Below are 19,062 nucleotides of genomic sequence, written 5' to 3'. Positions count from 1 at the left end.
CAGACACACTGCATAGATTTCTCCATCTAAAATAATTTTTCACATTCATCACAACCCATCTGTGTGCACTTTGGGGGAGGGAGAGAAGCTACAAACGGCACACTGGAAGAGTCACATCACTAGACAAACCAACCAAGCATCAGTGTGTATATTAACAGTTACGGCAGCCTCTGATGCAGGGTACATTTTGAAGTCTGGTGACTTTCTCTGCATCATTAGTCATGCCTTGGTACTGAGGAGTAGATCCACTGAGGAATAACATTTGATTTTGGGTTTTTTAGCCCAATTGGTTTAATTTATCAAACAACACTAAGCTAATTATAATCGTAAACTATCTATTTGCTATGGGGAAACAGAACACTGAGGACTCAGACTTGCTAACACAGGTGGTAAGAAATAACTGAGTGGCAGTTGAGGATGTCCTTGTCTTTATATGGTTGACAATACTGAACCAAGTCCCATTATGTTTTATGGCTAGGCCATAAGTGAAGTGGAAAACGTGTATCTTATAACTGTAGCTTTACAAGCTATAGGTAATGCTGCACTGGTAGCTTTACCAGATAAGGAATGGAATTGTACGAAGAGCTGGAAGGAGATGTATTCACCAAAAATATGTAAATTGTTTGTAACTACTTGTTTGACTGTCTAAGGTGTGTTGTGCAACTAAGAAAAGAAAGTATCTAGTAGTAATCAAATAAGGGACAAAACCTTCTGAAAATGTGATAGCTATGCTAAATTGTTTAGCTATGAGTTATGTTAATGTTTTTTTTTCCCAAGAATGTTTTTTATTCTTAAGTTGTTTAACTGAGGGGAAATGTAAAATGTAATTTCTGTGCTAGATGCAGAAACATACCAAAAAGATAGGATAAGATAAAAGATCTTGTTGCTTAACCAACATGCATGCTGTACCAAGTTACGGCTAGTGCAGATAAGCTTTGCCTTTTGGAGAGCTACTTTCAAAACAAGATAAAACTGGTAAGAACTGGTGTGTAAATCTTGTCTGTTGTAAACTGGGGAATATATATGAATAGAGTTGAGCTTGCACTTTGGATTCTCTTCTTTGAGGTGCAGCAAAAATGCAGGAACACATGAAAAAGTATCAAAGCCCTGAAAGACATACAAAATCCCTTACTACACAAAGCTAGTGCATTAGGGGTGTATGTTTGTTCTTGTACTTCTAACTTGACTCCTGATCTTACCCTGCAAGTACAGAGGAGGGAGAGCTTCAAAACAAACCTTAACCTATAACCTTCTCCAGCATCATGGGGATAGGAGGAATACTCTAGTCTTGCTAGGGTGTTTCCAGACCCCAAAAGGTTCCAAATGAGATTTATTTTTCTGAAGAGTGCTTGGCAATCCTGACTGACTGTTCCTTCTTTCCTGGCAGTTGGCAAACATGAGCTGACTGGGCACAAAGTGGCAGTGAAGATATTGAATCGACAGAAGATTCGCAGCCTTGATGTAGTAGGAAAAATCCGCAGAGAGATTCAGAACCTCAAGCTTTTTAGACATCCACATATAATTAAACTGTAAGTTTTTAGTTTTTATTATCTCTATAATTAGCATTGTTGACCTGGAACACTAATAACCTAAAATATCAAATATAACAGTGTAAAATTAAAGGTAGAGAGCAATGTTACATTTTATTGGAGCAGTAACTTTTTTCCCCTCCAGCAGCTGTCCAATTTCAGGTATATGGGATTTTTTTCCAGTGCTTTTGCTGCAACACATCTTAAGGAAATTGATTTTCTGTGAAGAGATGATATCTTTTCTTAGATCTTTGTTGGTTGCAAACTCATCAATAAGCTAGTGTTAATAAATGGAATTGCTAACAGAAATAAACACACAACCCTTCTGTCCTCAACTGCTAGTTAGTATTAAGTGGTTATATTGGATCCTATCTTTCTGTTTGTAGTATGGCTGAGTAATGTGGGGTGGAGCTGAGGAAAATAGTTTTTGTAGGGAGGTCCAGGCTTATTCTACCCTAAAGTGTTTTTCTAGCTTCACTGCAGTATGGTGTATCCAGATGTAGGTTTTGCTCTTTAGAAGTTTCTTTGAGCCCCGGAATCAGTAATCTCTGGCATACGTAAATTTAGTATATAGAAGGGGAAGAACTCTGAAAGGGTGTGTCCTCACTGCAGAGTTAACTCAAGTGATCAGCCTTCAGATGTGAGCACCTGGTTGGCCTACCTAATCTGTGAGGAGCAATTCTGCAGTCATCTGGCATCCACACTGTTACTTTTGCTCATATGAAGCATTAAAACTTGTAGGGTTAAATCCCCTGATACTTAGCACTGCAGTAAGTGGAGCTGCTCTGGTTCTCTCCTAGTGAATTGTGGGCAAACTTGTCTCTCATAGATATCAAGGTCAGAAGGAACCACTATGATCATCTAGTCTGACCTCCTGCACAATGCAGGCCACAGAATCTCACCCACCCACTCCTGCGATAAACCTCTCACTTATGTCTGAGCTACTGAAGTCCTCAAATCATGGTTTAAAGACTTCAAGGGGCAGAGAATCCTCCAGCAAGTGTCCCGTGCCCCATGCTACAGAGGAAGGTGAAAAACCTCCAGGGCCTCTTCCTATCTACTCTGGAGGAAAATTCTTTCCCGACCCTCTTGTTCTGGTCACGGGTAGGAGTGGGAGTTGGAGGAATGCACTGGAGGACTATCAGCACTTAAGTGGCTTAGCCTGCATCCATACTGCAATGTGTGAGAGCTCCAGTCAAAGTGTAAGCAGCATTTAGGTTTTAGCCTGTACCCCAGGATGGGCCAGTTAGCTCAGGTGTTAAGCACCACTATGCTTGGGTGGGAGGCTTTTTATATTAGAGCTGGGTTAGGGTAACACCTAAAAACTAGAGAGTTCCATCTGTAATGAAGACAAACAGGGAAATCCTCCATCCCCAAATCCAAATTTTTCCTCAGTTAAAACACTGCAAGCGGAGATTGCAGTGACACCTATTTCTAAGAAATTGTTCAGCTCTATCATGATTTATATAATATGATATAAAACTTTTTTCCTAGCCATTTTTTGCTAAGTCTTAAATGTTTCTCCTTATCCAAGTGTTTAGTTGCAATGTCAAGTATGGTTTCAAGCTCATTGTATCAACTAAGAATGATTAAAATTCTGTGTTTTTTTTTTTAAAAAAAGAGTAATTGCTTGCCTTAATTTGAAATGTACCCTGTTGTGATCTTGACCCTTCTTAACAATAGGCCACAACTTCTTTCCACTTCTAAACATTTGTTCAGCTGATAAAATCTTAAAATCACAACATGTTAAAAGTTGACAGTTTCATGGCTAAAGTGCCGCAATATAAAATTTTTCTCTACAAACTCATCTCACTGTCTCTGGAATATTAGTTTAAGATAGTGTTTCCCAAAGTCATGAGGCACATCCCCCAAAGACTGAGAGGGTGTAAAGGACTAGTGGGCACAGGGGATGAGGTGTCTCAGATGTTTTCCAGAATTGAGTTTTCTATTTTGAAAGCAGTGAGACCTTGTCTACATTTGGGAAGTTTTTCTGGCACAGCTGTATTGGCAAACCTTCATAGTATAGATGCAGCTTGTATTGGGATAAATACCAGCACAGTTCACACCAGTTACCCAGGAAATGTAAGCTATCTCCGCAAAAGCACTTTTATGTCGATATAAGTGCATCTTATACCAGCAGAGCTATGTGTGGGGAAGAGGAATTCACATGTAACTGACATACTAGGATAGCTGTAATTTCAGAACATAGACCAGGCCCTAATCTCTAGCTGTAACCCTGAAGTTAACCCTGAAAACCTAACCCTAGTGCAACTGTTGCAGTAATGTCTGGCTAAAGCCAGGTCAACACTTAAAACTTAGGTTGACATGGCTACTTGTAAGGGGTGTGTAATAACTGTATCTACACTGAGATTATTCCAGCATAGTTACATCAGCACAGTTTGCTGCTATAGTCCCTGTAGTGTGGACTTGGCCTGAGTTTTCAGAGCACCTGAACTGCTAGCTCTGAGGTGTAAACTGTCCTATTTATTTTAGAGGGGGTGTGGTACCTGGGATGACCGGTGATACTTCCCATCTTCTTTGAGCAGTGAAATAGTTCACAAGGTTGACATTTACATAGTATCATATTACGAAGATCTAAACAATATATTTTGAATGAATGACCACTCCTGTTGGATATGTCTGATACCATATGTCATTTGTTTAATTTTCTTCAAGGGAGGCTCAGCTTTCAAAAGTTTAGGGAACACTGCCTTAAACAATGTTGTTGGTTAGAAATAACTTCAGAAGTAGTCATAATGCAGTATATGAAAAAGAATTTCATTGTAATGTAAGATACTAACAAGTCATTTAGATGATAAAGAATGAGTCACTAAACTGAAATATCTCAAATTAAACTATATAAAACTAAATCAAACAAGAATGAACTGCCTTAATAGTCTTGTAAGATAGAATAAGAGCCTCAGAATTCAGGATACATTAGAAATCTGAGTATTAAAATATATTCTGTTCGGTATTTTGATTGTTTACAAGTTAGCAAGTATTAATCACCCAGGTGAGCTACACTGACAAGAATGAGCTCTCAGACCAAGAATAACTTGACCAGGAAAGCTGAAACTTGTTTTCCCTTATCCTGAGAAATCTTTCTATAAGAAAACACTGCAGTCCTTCTGTTGTGTCTACAAGAAGTTAGTTAATTTGTACCATCAGTATACATGGCATGCCTAAACTGAATCACCACACGACTTTGCCGCTTCTGTCTTCATCCACCGTCTTACTGTTACCCCTACTTGTCACATCACATCTAAATGTAGACTGTAAAATCAAGGGAGAGACCTAGTCTTTCTGTTTGTTCTGGAAGTAGTAGCTGGCTTTTGGGTGCTGTAGAACTTGTACGTAAAATGTCATATAGGAAACCGAGAAAACAAGTCCAAGCATGTTGGGGTTGATTAAACAAACTGTTCAATTAACCACTTCTACATTACTTTAGTAAGCTTCCTAACTTTCTCTGCAACTGTTCGATCTCCTTAAACCCCTTCTAAAGTCCTTAAACCCCTTCCTGCTTGTATTTTATAAATATTTAAATGTTTGACTCCTTGTACAATAACAAGAATAATATTGTGTTATAGTGATGCCCTTTGTCTCTAACAAGTACTTGTCTCTTCCTTAGCTTTTTTATTTTTTAGTTATGGAAAGGGGGCTATAATATTTTTAATAGGCCTGAGAAACTTCTATTCCTAATCTGCTGGCTAAAACTGGGCCTCCTACTCAGAAGTGTAAATTCTCTTTAATATGCTTCCACCTGTTGCTGCAGTGGTCCCATTCCCTGATGAGAGATACTGAAACAGGGATTTCTGAACAACTTAATTTCATATAGGAAATATTTAGTTCTAAAGTATAGCTTATATCCAAATTTAACAAAGCCCAATGCTGTTTTAATTATAATTAACTAGTTGTATCTTGTGGGTGTGCAGTGGAATTAATAGATATGTTACCTTTATCAGGTACCAAGTCATCAGTACACCATCTGACATTTTCATGGTGATGGAATATGTTTCTGGAGGGGAACTGTTCGATTATATCTGTAAAAATGGAAGGGTAAGACGACCTTCAGCTCTACAAAACAGTAGATTGCATTTTATAATCACTTTTGCAAAAATGTTTCTCGCTAGGTGAAGAGCTGTTCTTATCTAGTCTTTCAGTTAGCAGTAGCATGTCTCAAAGTATCCTATCCTTTTTCTAACTCAGTAAACTTTGCTCTGAAACTAACATTAATAAGTGGCGTCTGCTAGTTTAAACTTATGGAATTTCATTCATAAATGTAGTTTTATCTTATTTGAAACTGCACTTGCCTCTTTAATTGAATGGTGATACTAATTCTAATCAGTCAAAATTACTGCATCTGTGCAAAGCAGACTAACTTTATGTAACCTTTCATTTTTAACTTTCTAAAGGTTTTGATCAAGTTGAATTTGCAACTTTTGATGTTTGTTTCAATCCGATATATCAAATGCTTTTTCTACATAAAGCAAAAATAGAGAATGCATGAGCTCTAAGGATGTATGTTCCTAAACACATGACCTCTTTGACAGTCATGCTTCTGAAATTGATTGGAAAAGCAAGTTTTGACTGTGTAATTAACTCAGTGGATAACGTTCCTTAAAAGTGTTCTGTTTAAGGCATTGTGGGCTAGAAAAATTCATTCTGGGTTCTACTGCTGGCTCTGCCACTGAATCATTGTGTGGTAGTCAGTTCATCTTCCCATCTGTTATTTTATCTGTAAAGTGTCCAGACTGTAAAATACTTAAGTGTAACCTGTTGCATTCTTTATTGCATCCAAATACTGACTTGCATGGAAATGTAATACAAATAATATTTACTTCTTGCTGATTCAAGAAAAATGTTGGACAGATAAGAGTATTTTAAATGGCTTCTTTTCCTTTCTTAGCTTGATGAGAAGGAGAGTAGACGTTTATTCCAGCAAATCCTTTCTGGTGTGGATTATTGTCACAGGCATATGGTTGTACATAGAGACTTGAAACCTGAAAATGTACTGCTTGATGCACACATGAATGCCAAGATAGCTGATTTTGGTGAGCATTTATTTTATTCTAAACTTGATCATGTTCAAGTTTCATCAATGCTATTTATTAATGCAGAAAATATTCATTATTGGAGTTGTGATACTTGGATACTATGGTGATGAGCACAGTACAAGAACCTAAGGAGTGTCCCAAAAAGAAATATGAGAACATTGCTTAGTGCAGAGTTTTCTTCTCCTTATAGGTCATCTTTGAGCCAGATGTTTTCTGTGACTGGATAGAAATTAATAGTCTGGCCTGGTCTGGTAGAACAAAAATGTCACTAAGTATTAAATTGTATTTAGCATTTAATGCATGTTGTTCCATTTATTTCAAAATTGATTTTTGGCAAGTTCCTTGTCTTCTATATCTTTCTCCACTGGTAAAATCGGGACAACTATCCACCTTTTGTTTTAATAACTCAATGTCTTCTGATCCACAAGGATGGTTCACCAAACTTGATAAGAACCACATCATTCTAGTGAAAGGCATTAATGATGATATAGCACTTAGTACTATTATTCAGTACTACTTTCCATATCTAACTATAAATTCAACTTAAAATTAAAAAAGTAAAAAGATCTACCCTGATGATGTTGACAGTATAAAACTGAAACTGAAGATAATGAAAGGTAAAAGAGGAACTAACTTCTTACTAATTCTTGCACTTGCTATGTATTGCCTGCTTAGCCAAGGGAAGGAAAGTTATAGTTCTTTACTTGTACAGACTTGCTATAAAAGAGCACAAAATACAACTGCAGAAAGACAGGGGCAGCTAGTTTTCAGGACTGCCAGCATTAGGAAACCTTCTTGCCATATAAACATAGACAGGTATCCATATTGCTACATAATCCTGATATTTCTCTTGTAGACATAGTGGATTATACCCGCCCTTGTAAAGCGCTTTGAGATCTCTGATGAAAGGTGCTATATAAATGCTAAGTATTCAATTATTTCAAAGGTATGGTGTTCAAATACATTGGGGGTTGGGAGTCCTGTTAATTATTTCTGTCAAAGGGTTTTACTACGTTGATTTGCAGAATGCTTTTAGATGAACGATTACTTATTCTTTTACAGCAAAACAAAATGCAGTATTAACTGTTAAAATGGCTTTATTACCGTGGATAAATTTTAGCAAAGCTGTTGAACTTATTTAACTAAACGAGTATTTATAAAGAAACCTGTTCAGTTTAATAAGTATGAAAACTGGTTGAGGCACTCTTCTCTATCACTTCAGATTCAAAAAAGGGAGTATTGCATTAATGCAGTAAGCCATAGCCAGAACACTCAATCCTATCCAAGCTGTAGTCTGCAACTCCCCAGTGGATGTTGAGAGAGTGCCCGTCTGCTGCTGTAGGTACAATCACTATACTGTTCTGTAAAGAGCTGCTATTGAATCTTGTGTTCTGTAGAGGCTATTCCTTGGACTGTTCTGTGGTGGTCTTCCACTTCAAGCATTTGGAAGCAATCACTGTTAAGAATGCTTTCTCTTGTTGAAGTCCCACCTTACTGCAGTCCTGTGTCTCCCTTAGAACAACTCAGTCCTCCATTATGTCTCTGGACATTTCCAAAACAGACTTTTCTTGCTGCGTCTTGGAATGGATGTATTCTCTTAGGCATGCCTAGATCATGTGCATACATGTCTTTAGTTTTACTGAACTGATGCTGAAGAGCAAAACTAATTTCTGGTATACTGTATGCAACATCTTACACTGCACTGTTCTGTTTCTGTACACATTTCAGTAATTCTAAACTGCTGTACTTTATAATTTAGAAAAAGTAAACTGTAACTTATTACTCGTATTAGCATTAGTGGTTGGATTAAGATGCCCATACAGTGTGTAATCAGTTTCCTCTAGCTGAATTTTTTTAGTAGCTGCTTTTGTACACTTTCAGGTCTTTCAAATATGATGTCAGATGGAGAGTTTTTAAGAACAAGCTGTGGTTCCCCTAATTATGCTGCACCAGAAGTAATTTCAGGAAGGTAGTATCTCTTATATTCGATAAATGTATTCATGTAGTTGAAAAATACCTTGCTAGTTAATATTAAAGATAACAAGACAATATTATAGTACACAAGCTCAACGTTGACTTTCCCTCCCTTGCTAATTTTTGAAGTTTACTTATACGTTGATTAGTGGCCTAGTCAGCTTTATTGGCCCCTTCAGTGTCACTGTACTGTGTCAAGTAGTCCAAACTGCAGTGTGTGTATGCTGTACCCAAGTCAGTTTGGTAAAAATGCAGTTTTATCAACTAGAAAATTCATGTACAGTGAATATCATAAACTGTATCTATCAATTTCCAGAATTACCAAAAGGTCTGTTTAGTACAGTATTTTGCCAAACAGTGGGTCCCAACCCACCAGGGGATCGCAGGAAGGTCCCAGATGGGTTGCCATGTCCAATGGTGGATTAACCCATCACTGGGCCCTGACCTAGGCAAACGTTATGGTGCAGAGAGGAGGACTGGGGGAGATGGAAAGCGAGCTCGCTTCACACTCACCCTGCAGTGGCAGCTCCTGTGCTGGAAGGCTGGGCCCAGCTTTTTGCTCTAGTGCAGGGTCGCAGCACCATTCAGGTTTGGCCTGGCTTCCCCTTTGTCATGGGGGGAAACTGGCCAAATATGAGTGGTTCTACAACTCCGTGCACCATGTTGCAATGCCTGGAGGTAGGTGCAGTCTCATGTGATAGGAGCTGCCACTGCAGGGTAAAGGTGGGGTGGGCTCGCTCCCCAACTCCACCAGGCCTCCTCTCTGCACTGGGCCAGAATTAGGGTTGTGGTGCCGGGGCAGATGAGGGGATAAGTGTCTGGTGAGTTACCAAAAAAAAAAACCAACCCCAAATGCAGTCGGTGGGTTGCCTTATTAAAAAGTTTGGGAACCACTGACCTAATGAATCATAGTTCACACTTTGGAAGTAGCACTTTATTTTCTGACTAACAGATAGAAAAGTTCCAGGCAGGAAAGTTTGGTATTAGTGTAAACTTTTACTGTGGCATATTAGGGCAAGTGACATTTGGGCCTATTAGCTCAATCCTGCAACTATTAAATCCTCCAACACAGTTAGTCAACTGTAGAGTGCAGTCAGATGTGTGACTTGCAGCTTGTGTAGGTATACACATGCTAGCTTTAATCTAGCTAGCTTGCTAAAAATCAGCAATGAAGAAACAGCTGTGCTTGCTAGCATTGCAAATATGTACTGTGGGAACTGTGCAAGTTTGAACATTCCAGGCTGAAGCCCATGCCACTGGTGCATCTTCATTGCTGTTTTTACAAGATAGCTAGATTAAAGCTAGCACAAGTATACAGTACCTACATGAGCTACAAATTGTACCTCCGATTGCAGGATAAACATACCCTTAATGTCGTCTGTTCTGGGCAACCCACTGACTTCCACCCCACTGCAGTAGTTACTATTGCTGAGCATAATCCAGGCATCTGATTTATTAGTAAATGGGACAAGGAAACATAGGAACTTAATCTCCCTTCCCCCTAGGATGATATTTGTGGTTTGGATATAATTTGCCAAATACATGTTTACATTGACCTGCCTTGTCACTATGGTATGGCCTTCCCCTCATTTAGCACTATGGTACATTACATAGATAGATGAATTCTGCTCTATATGTCCATGCCCTACGTGTCTGGTGGAGTTCAGCTTCACAATCATGTGAATACCTTGCCTCCCCTGATCAGTGCTGGTAGGCCTCAGTTTGTCTGTGTTCTTTTAACTACTACAACATATAAACAAGTTGCAAAAAGATATATAATTAAATGTACTGTGCTACTATAACTTATTAACAGATAACCTTTTCCAGATTATATGCAGGTCCAGAAGTAGATATTTGGAGCAGTGGGGTTATTCTCTATGCTCTGCTTTGTGGAACCCTTCCATTTGATGATGATCACGTGCCAACGCTTTTTAAGAAGATATGTGATGGTATCTTTTATACCCCTCAATATCTAAATCCATCTGTGATTAGCCTTCTGAAACACATGCTGCAGGTGGATCCCATGAAGAGAGCTACAATCAGAGACATTAGGTAAAACAATAATTGATGTCTAATCACAGATGCCACAGTAGAAATCAACAGAACTAAGAAATCGTTCATAAAAATGGTTCTGCCATACAACCTATTGTTACTCTCCATTGATATACATATTTGTGTTTTGGCTTTTGGAAATCTGACAGCTCTGGTTCCAAAGGCAAAATCTGCTTATGCCTAGAATTCTATTACTAATACACTTAAAAGGTGTTGGAGTTCAAGATATTGAAGTGTCTGTATTGATCCTTGAGGGGGAAAAAGAGATCCTTCTAAAAATTGGGATTAGGGCAGAAAGAGACATAAAGATGTACAAATCCTAAAGAAAGATAGGTGTTAATGTTAGTGTGTAATATACTTTTCATGTACCTTCCATCAGAAGATATCAGTGCTTTATGAACACTAGGCCTTATAATAATTGTGCTAATTGGTAGGTGGGGGCATACTAATCTGACAGATGCTTTTAAGGAATAAGGTACAGAGAAACTAAGTGATGTGATGAAGGTGTCTGGGGAAGACTGTGGCAGGGTAGGGTTAGATCTGATACTGAAGCAAGTGCTTTAACCAGAAGACCATGCTTTCACTCCTTGTACAGGACAAATTGCAAAATTTATTGGTTTCCTTGATTAACTGCCCTGTTACATTTTCATATCTTCAGATGAATATTGTAATATTTTCATAGTCTCTACTACCAATTGTCATTGCAAAATTCTTGTTTCATGACATATCATTGGACATTTCTTATGTAGCTAGCTCAGTGCACTGAAATGACCAATCTGCTCTTTACTGTATTTTCCAGTGGGTCAGACAACTTTGAAAAATAAGGTTTCTGCTGTATTTTAACTTTTATTGTGTTTTGAAATGTAAACTGTAAATCTTTGTTCTTGTATGCTGGTTAATACCAGACAGTACCAAAAGGTTGTCGTCTGATAGACTTTTCTTACCCTTTCCTTGGCAGTTTAAGTCTACTAACTTTTGGGGCAGTGAGGGAAGGTGACTCTTGAATACAGATTAGAATGAACGATGGCTAACAAAATGTTAAAATTCCAGTTTCTTTACATCTACCAATCCCTGTCCTAATGCCTATCAAGGAGGTAGGTTATTCTAGATAACAGGACTAGGGACCTTTCTTATGCACAAGTATTATGTGGATATTGGGTCAAATTCAAGAAATACTTTTGGCAGAAAAAATTGGAAATTTTTTTAAAAATTTTTTTAACCATTTCAAAACAAAACATTTTTACTATTTCAAAATTTAGCTGGACTTTTTTAAAACTGAAAAACACACCCAAAAAAACCAAAATTTATTTCAGGTCAAATAAAACTTTTTTGGGGGTTAAGCCTATGGACCAAAAAATCAATTATTGGTTCCGGTCTGGCTGGGAGGAGAAGGGGACACCTAATGCATGATGATCAGCAATGAGTAAACATTGTTAGAATTAGGTTGAAAATTCCAAAAATAAGGAGTTTGTGTGTTTTGTTACTGCCATCAAGGAGTTGACAAACAACCTACTAGAGTGTGATTCAAGTAGGGTAAATCTAGAGTTGAAATATTAAGGCCATGTCTATGCTAGGTGAAAAAGGTGGCCAATACAATGTAAAATACTAGTGTAGACAAAGCAAATTGTAGTTTGGTGTTCTTAGTGTATGAACCTCTGTCCCCTACGTCAAGTAAAACTACAACTTGCCTGGTGTGTACTAACACTTTTTTAAAAACACACCTCCTTTTCCTGGTGTTGACCTGACCTAAAACAAAATAACAGGTTTCAGAGTAACAGCCGTGTTAGTCTGTATTCGCAAAAAGAAAAGGAGTATTTGTGGCACCTTAGAGACTAACCAATTTCTTTGAGCATGAGCTTTCGTGAGCTACAGCTCACTTCATCTGATGAAGTGAGCTGTAGCTCACGAAAGCTCATGCTCAAAGAAATTGGTTAGTCTCTAAGGTGCCACAAGTACTCCTTTTCTTTAAAACAAAATAGAGCTTTCAGTTTCAGCTTTCCTGGGTTATCCTGACATCAACAATTTTCCTTTTTAAGAACAATGAAATGCTTTACTAAATCTCATAATTAATAAAAGTTTGTCTTTAACTATTCGGTTTTCTTTAAAAGTTTACATAAAATCTGTGTGGCTGAACTCAAAACTACTTATTTTTATATCCAGGGAGCATGAGTGGTTCAAGCAGGACCTTCCCAAGTATCTCTTTCCTGAAGACCCCTCCTATAGCTCAAACATGATTGATGACGAAGCCTTAAAAGAAGTGTGTGAGAAGTTTGAATGCACAGAAGAGGAGGTGCTAAGCTGTTTATATAGCCGAAATCATCAAGACCCCTTAGCAGTTGCCTATCACCTCATTATAGATAACAGAAGAATAATGAATGAGGCCAAAGACTTCTATTTGGCAACAAGCCCACCAGATTCTTTTCTTGATGATCACCATTTGTCTCGCCCTCATCCTGAAAGAGTGCCATTTTTAGTAGCTGAAGCACCACGGCCACGCCACACACTTGATGAGCTCAACCCACAAAAGTCAAAACACCAAGGTGTAAGAAGAGCTAAGTGGCATTTAGGAATTCGGAGTCAAAGTCGACCAAATGACATCATGGCAGAAGTTTGTCGAGCAATTAAACAATTGGATTACGAATGGAAGGTGAGGGAACAAAAAGCTTTCTGACAGATGGTTATGTTTAGCTTAAAACACAAAATTGATACCTTACTTTTTGGCCTGACGGCCACATCTGGGTGGGGAAATTACATGTAGGGCTGGGACAGGGGTTGGGGTGTGGGAGGGAGTATGGTGTGCAGGAAGGGGCTCAGGGCAAGCGGTAGGCGTGCGTGGGGGGGTGTACAAGGGGGCTAAGGCAGGGGATTAAGGTGCAGGAGGGGTATGTCAGGGGGCTCAGGGCAGGGGGTTGGGGTGCAGGATGCAGACCTGGAGCAGCTCCGGGATGGCAGCCACATGCAGCGGGGCTAAGACAGGCTCCCTGCCTGCCCTGGCCCCACACTGCGCTGCTCCCGGAAGCAGCCAGCACCTGTAGCCCCGGGAGTGGGGAGAGGCCTCTGTGTGCTGCCCTTCCTGCGGGTACCTCCTGGCCAGTTGGAGCCATCTTCCCCCACGCCGTCCCCCAGGGGTGCAGGGACGTGGTGCTGGCCACTTTCAGGAGTGGTACAGGGCCGTGGGCTGGATCCAAAGCCTTGATGGGACGGATCTGGCCCACGGGCCGTAGTTTGCCCACCCCTGCTTTAGGAGGTTTGTGTTTTGTATACATTATTTGTCATGGTCTTTAAAAATTATAATGAAAATTAACTATTTCATCTGTATTCTTTACCAGGTTGTAAATCCATACTACTTGCGTGTTCGAAGGAAGAATCCAGTGACTAGTACATATTCTAAAATGAGTTTACAGTTATACCAGGTGGACAGTAGGACGTACTTACTGGATTTCCGTAGCATTGATGGTATGTGAAGGAGAATAAATACATAACTATTGGAATAATATAATTATAAACAATTGAAGAAACTGTAGTGGTGTAATTCGGACTTTCACACTTAAATATCAGTTAGAAATGTGATTTGGAAGCCCTTAAGGACCTGGGCCTTGTCTTCACTAAGGAAAAAAGGTGTGGGTGGGCTTAATTTGTTAGCTAATTTTGAGGTAAAATCCTAGCAAAGACAAGGCAGTTGTAGTTTTCACATGAGTTGGCAGGTCAAGATCAAGACAGTGGGGCATACTAGTCTTTACCTGGATCTGTTAAGTACAAACTGCCTTGTCTCCGCTAGGATTTTACTTCAGGGGTTCACACGTTATTTCCAAGTGGAAGATTGCATTCTTAGTTTTATCAGGCTAAGTTGTCCCATATTCTCTGCCAAAAAAAATCCAGTGACTGAAGTCTGCAGATCAAAATCTCGAACAGAATTGTTAATACAAAATTGGGTTTTGGGGTGGGTGTGGCAGATACAAGAGGAGATGGTTATTTACAATCTTTACTATGGAATTCCAGTCTCGGCTTCATAAACTGGTCTGCCAAAACTGCAAAGTGAGGGACAAGTTCAGCAGTGTGAATTTAAATATTTAAACTTATTTTAAAAAATTGTAGAAGTTCATGGTTTAGATAGAGCATAACTCAATGCAAACATACTTTTGTAAACTAATTTGAGCAGATAGTTGAAGACTGGACTAGAGGGTTACTGCCCTCGGTTTCTTCAGCTAATTTGATAACCAGTGCACAAGTGTCTTTGAGTAACTTGAATGTCAAACACCTGTGTTAACCCTGTAAAAAAAAATACAAGGGTTTGCTGCATCTGCTGTATATATTTTGATTTGTAACATACATATGCAAATCCTGTGTAACTAAAAGTAGAAAACAAGATTACCTTTCAAAGACTTGGTATTAATGGTGAGGGGACCTAAAATTCTCAGTTTAGTGGCTATTTGTTATATTTGCCGCTATAAAGTGTTTCATCGTTTTTTCCTGCTTTTTTCTAGATGAAATTATTGAAGCAAAATCTGGGACTACCACACCGCAGAGATCAGGTTCTGTGAGCAGCTATAGATCTTGTCAGAAGGAGTCTGATGGTGATGCACAAGGAAAATCTGCAGATCTGTCCCTTACCTCATCAGTGACATCTTCATTTGACTCTTCTTCAGCTGACTTAACCCCAAGATCAGGGAGTCACACCATAGAATTTTTTGAGATGTGTGCAAATCTTATTAAAATACTTGCACAATAATTTTAAAGATTGGCTTATTTCTTTTGTAGCAATAAGCATGCCTAAATCATAGTCAAATGCTTCCAATTATAATCAAGTTACAATAATGAAGGCGCTGAAGACTAGCCACATAATGCAGTTTGCACAGGGACTGAAACATGATTAAGAGCAGTTAGACCTTTAATACACTGAAGCTGAAGTGAGTTATGATTACGTTGTCTACTATTCAATAGTATAATACAGGTACAATAAATTACAGGGCCTTTGGGTGGTTCTCAACATTTTACACTGAGTGCACATTAGGCTTCATAGAACATTACTTTTAACCATAAGGACCGTTTTATTTGTATTTACACTGGCGGTAATTTTGTTGCAGTGTAGGTAAATGTTCACCTGCTAGCCTAGTGGCCTATGACAGTGACTTGTTGGGCACAATCTGCAACTGTAGTTTCAGTATACCATTCAGTTGTCTTACAGCAGGAACACATTCGAGCTGCTGTGGTGTTCATCCCACTTATAATTGGCAGTAAATAGTCAAGCTAGTTTGGGTGAATATTTTTAAGCAAATCATAACTTACTACTTTTTTAATAACTTTGATAGATTTTGATTGTGTATATGTTGGAGAGTTCAAACAGTCAGCATTTCTTATGAGTTTGAATACTAAGTAAGCACTAAAGATGAAATCCAGTGGGCTATATTAGGTCAGTGAAACAATTGTGGTCCCATACCACAAGGTTTGAGAAGGCTCATGCAAAGGAGATTCTTCTGTCTCCTATGCACCATGAAACAGTGTTCCACAAGAGGGAAGGCTTTCAGTGGGTTCATGAACTGTTCAGTTTCACTAGCCCATTTTAGAGTAGTAGCAGTGGATCAGCTCCTGGCATGCTGCTACAGGCTGAGGATTCCTTAGTTCTATGTGTGAGTGCTTTTCCAGAATCTTACACTGAGTTTATTCTTAAATTATCAGTGTTCTTTATATCACACGCTGGGTCAGCTATAGGACTGTATAGAACTCATTTTGCAGTTGGAACTATTTATCTAGATTAGGATGCCCAAATCATTTTATAGCACATCTTGTTGTTTTTAATTAAATGATTCTAAAGTTAACAGTGCAATTGATCAGTCATTTAAACTGAAATATACAACTGGTCAATGCTAATAAAAGCATGTAAATTTGTGTTAATATTCCACTGAACTTTTAACACTTGATCAGAAATGCTGACATAATTGGCATGAATAGTTTAAGGCTTCTAAATTTACCAGGTCTGTTTCAGTTTTTCAGAAATAAATTTGATTTTTTTTTAATTTAATATTGGACAAATCATAGCACATGCACATAATGAAAACATTTTAAATGTTTCTCTATTTGTAGTTGGATGTACTTTTGCTCCTTTAACTATGATAAATACAAATTTGAAGCAATTTGTTTATGCCAGAAAATGTTTAATCTTACAGTTGAGTTGTATGTTAACTTCAAAATGGAGTCTGCTAGATCTCTTCCTCCCCCTAGTTTTTCTTTACAGTGCCACTTTATAATTAAGAGAACCCAAACATATATAGAGTGAAATCTTGACCACACTGAAGTTAATGGGAGTTTTGCCAGTGAGTTCAATTTGTCCAGGATTCACCCGCAGTGAACTGCTAAATACAGATGCAGTAAGAATAGTTTATCCTTGCATAGAGTAGTACAATAATCTGGGTTATCTAACTCTAGAAGTTCATAAGTGTTTCTAATATGCACTGAATTCGAAGAAACCTGCAGCTGCTTAAGCCCCAGGATTTTCCGTGTCTTAGCATTATGAATTTGGGAGTTGCATGGTCCATCAGTAACTGGGTACAAGTTTCAATTTCAACTCTTGTCCGCCTGTCTTCAGAGAAGTGTCACACGTGGTCCCTATAAAGCAGGATTACACTACTGTATTTCAAAACAGAAAGCTGTATTTTTCTTTAAAGATGATGCTTTGGGTTTATACTGCTGACGGAATTTAGATGTTAGGATGGGGGACCAATTACAAATTCTACTATTTAAAAGTTAGTCTTGTCAGAATTAATTCTGATACATCTATTCAATAAGTTATTGTGATCCCTTTTAGCTACGCTGTTTTATTTTGAAATTGCTAAATATTGCACTTGTACAAATAGCATAACAAACGCACATTTTTTTATTGCAGTATTTCCTTGTTCGGAAACACTTAAACTGTCTCTTTTGCATATGTTAGATGAAATCTTTTGAACCTGTAGCTGTTCCTGGTTTGCAAATAATTTGTAATGCTCAACACGCATGTAAAATGTCAAAGCGCATAAGCTTTACTTTTTATACTTTTCCAGCTTTTGTGCTTTAAGGCGACCATGTTTTTACTTTGTCTTGGAGTATGAAGTTTAATGTATATTTCTGACAGAATGCATAGTTTTAAATAAAGTAAATTTTATTGGTATAAGAAGTCAGGCTTGGGCCATCAAAACTTTCTCATTTGAATTGATTTTTAAATACGGGGCAGTGAAGGAAGAATTGGGACTATTTAACCTATTTGATTCCAGTTTCATTCATCTGTTTCAAACTTTTACTCTGACAGTTTAAACTACTTTCTTCATCAGACATAAAGCTGACTTCCTTAATGTTGCATTAGTATCTGGCAATAGGCTATCAAAACAAATTGTTTCACTGCAAGGCATAGTGGGGCTCTGTTGGGGAGATCTTAATCAACTACATCTTTAATTGCAAAGGGAATACTGAAAACTGCTTTCTAGATTTTTTTTTTTTTTTTCCCCCCTTCCCCTAAGCTTGCTATACATGGAGAGGCCCCTCAAATATTCTTGCTTTTTTATTGTAATTGTTCATAAAATGTGGATAAATCTGTTTGTCCACATGTAATGTAACTTACACTGGTAAGGTGGTAAAAGTCCATCTTTGTGGTGCAATATTTCAGAGACCATTTTCCATATATGTCTTGACATTGAAATAAATATTTACTGTCAGTTGATTACCATTATATGTTGTAAGAAATGAACATTTTTTTTCTTACAAACAAGATGTGCCTACTTCCTATTGCAATTTTTGGCAATACTGAATGAAAAATGCTTGTTATAGCTGTATGACTTTTTACCTTTCAAGGATGTGAAATTGTATGTTAGTCAATATAAAATACTCATCTCTTGTTTGAAAATTGTGTGCATGCTACTTTGTCTTTTTGGTATCCATAAAATTTTGTATACTAATTTAAAGTGGATGCTACATTTATTTCAAATCCAGAAAACTATCAAAAGTATAGATTAAACTAATGGAATAGCAATAACTGTGACCACTGAATGAATTCCATCTCTCATTTCCGTAGCACGCTCACTATTGATGCTACTATCTTCTACAAGACATTTATCAATAACCATGCTTTATAGCTCCACTAACTACACTAGCTCAGCAGTTTGATCTGCTTTACACCCCATAAATCAACACCACAAAACTTTACTTCAGATGAAAGATTAGTGTTGAACTAAGGGTTGGGACGTAGCTGTTCTAAAGCACAGCCCAAGAAGGTGAGGGTTGGCAGTGGGGCACAGTCCCTAAATTGCACCCTCCCAATTCCCACTACCACTATGCCACTCCCTAATTCTGCACCAAAAACGTTGAGTAGCTCATGTTAAGGAGATGGTATATCAGGAACCTCTTGACAAAATGACCCGCAACTTGCTTTCCTGTGATCACACTCAGTTCATTTGTTTTGGAAATTTATCAGGTGCATGACTTGT

General features: G+C 38.2%; 1 protein-coding gene across 1 annotated transcript in view; it reads left to right on the top strand.

Moving 5' to 3' along the window:
- PRKAA1 (protein kinase AMP-activated catalytic subunit alpha 1) overlaps positions 1-18,501 on the top strand; it is a 29,867-nt gene extending 11,366 nt beyond the window's left edge. Inside the window, exons 2-9 of the mRNA XM_084628584.1 lie at positions 1,388-1,529; positions 5,492-5,585; positions 6,436-6,580; positions 8,465-8,552; positions 10,385-10,609; positions 12,770-13,256; positions 13,939-14,065; positions 15,094-18,501. Of these exons, the coding sequence (XP_084484710.1) occupies positions 1,388-1,529; positions 5,492-5,585; positions 6,436-6,580; positions 8,465-8,552; positions 10,385-10,609; positions 12,770-13,256; positions 13,939-14,065; positions 15,094-15,338 (1,553 nt within the window). The 3' untranslated portion in view covers positions 15,339-18,501. The remainder of the gene's footprint in view (positions 1-1,387; positions 1,530-5,491; positions 5,586-6,435; positions 6,581-8,464; positions 8,553-10,384; positions 10,610-12,769; positions 13,257-13,938; positions 14,066-15,093) is intronic.
- Positions 18,502-19,062: the final 561 nt, after the last annotated feature.

This window comes from Lepidochelys olivacea, assembly GCF_965140295.1.
Source record: "Lepidochelys olivacea isolate rLepOli2 genome assembly, chromosome: 5".
In the NCBI taxonomy this organism is placed as follows: Eukaryota; Metazoa; Chordata; order Testudines; family Cheloniidae; genus Lepidochelys; species Lepidochelys olivacea.
This window is presented reverse-complemented; position numbering and strand designations above follow the sequence as displayed.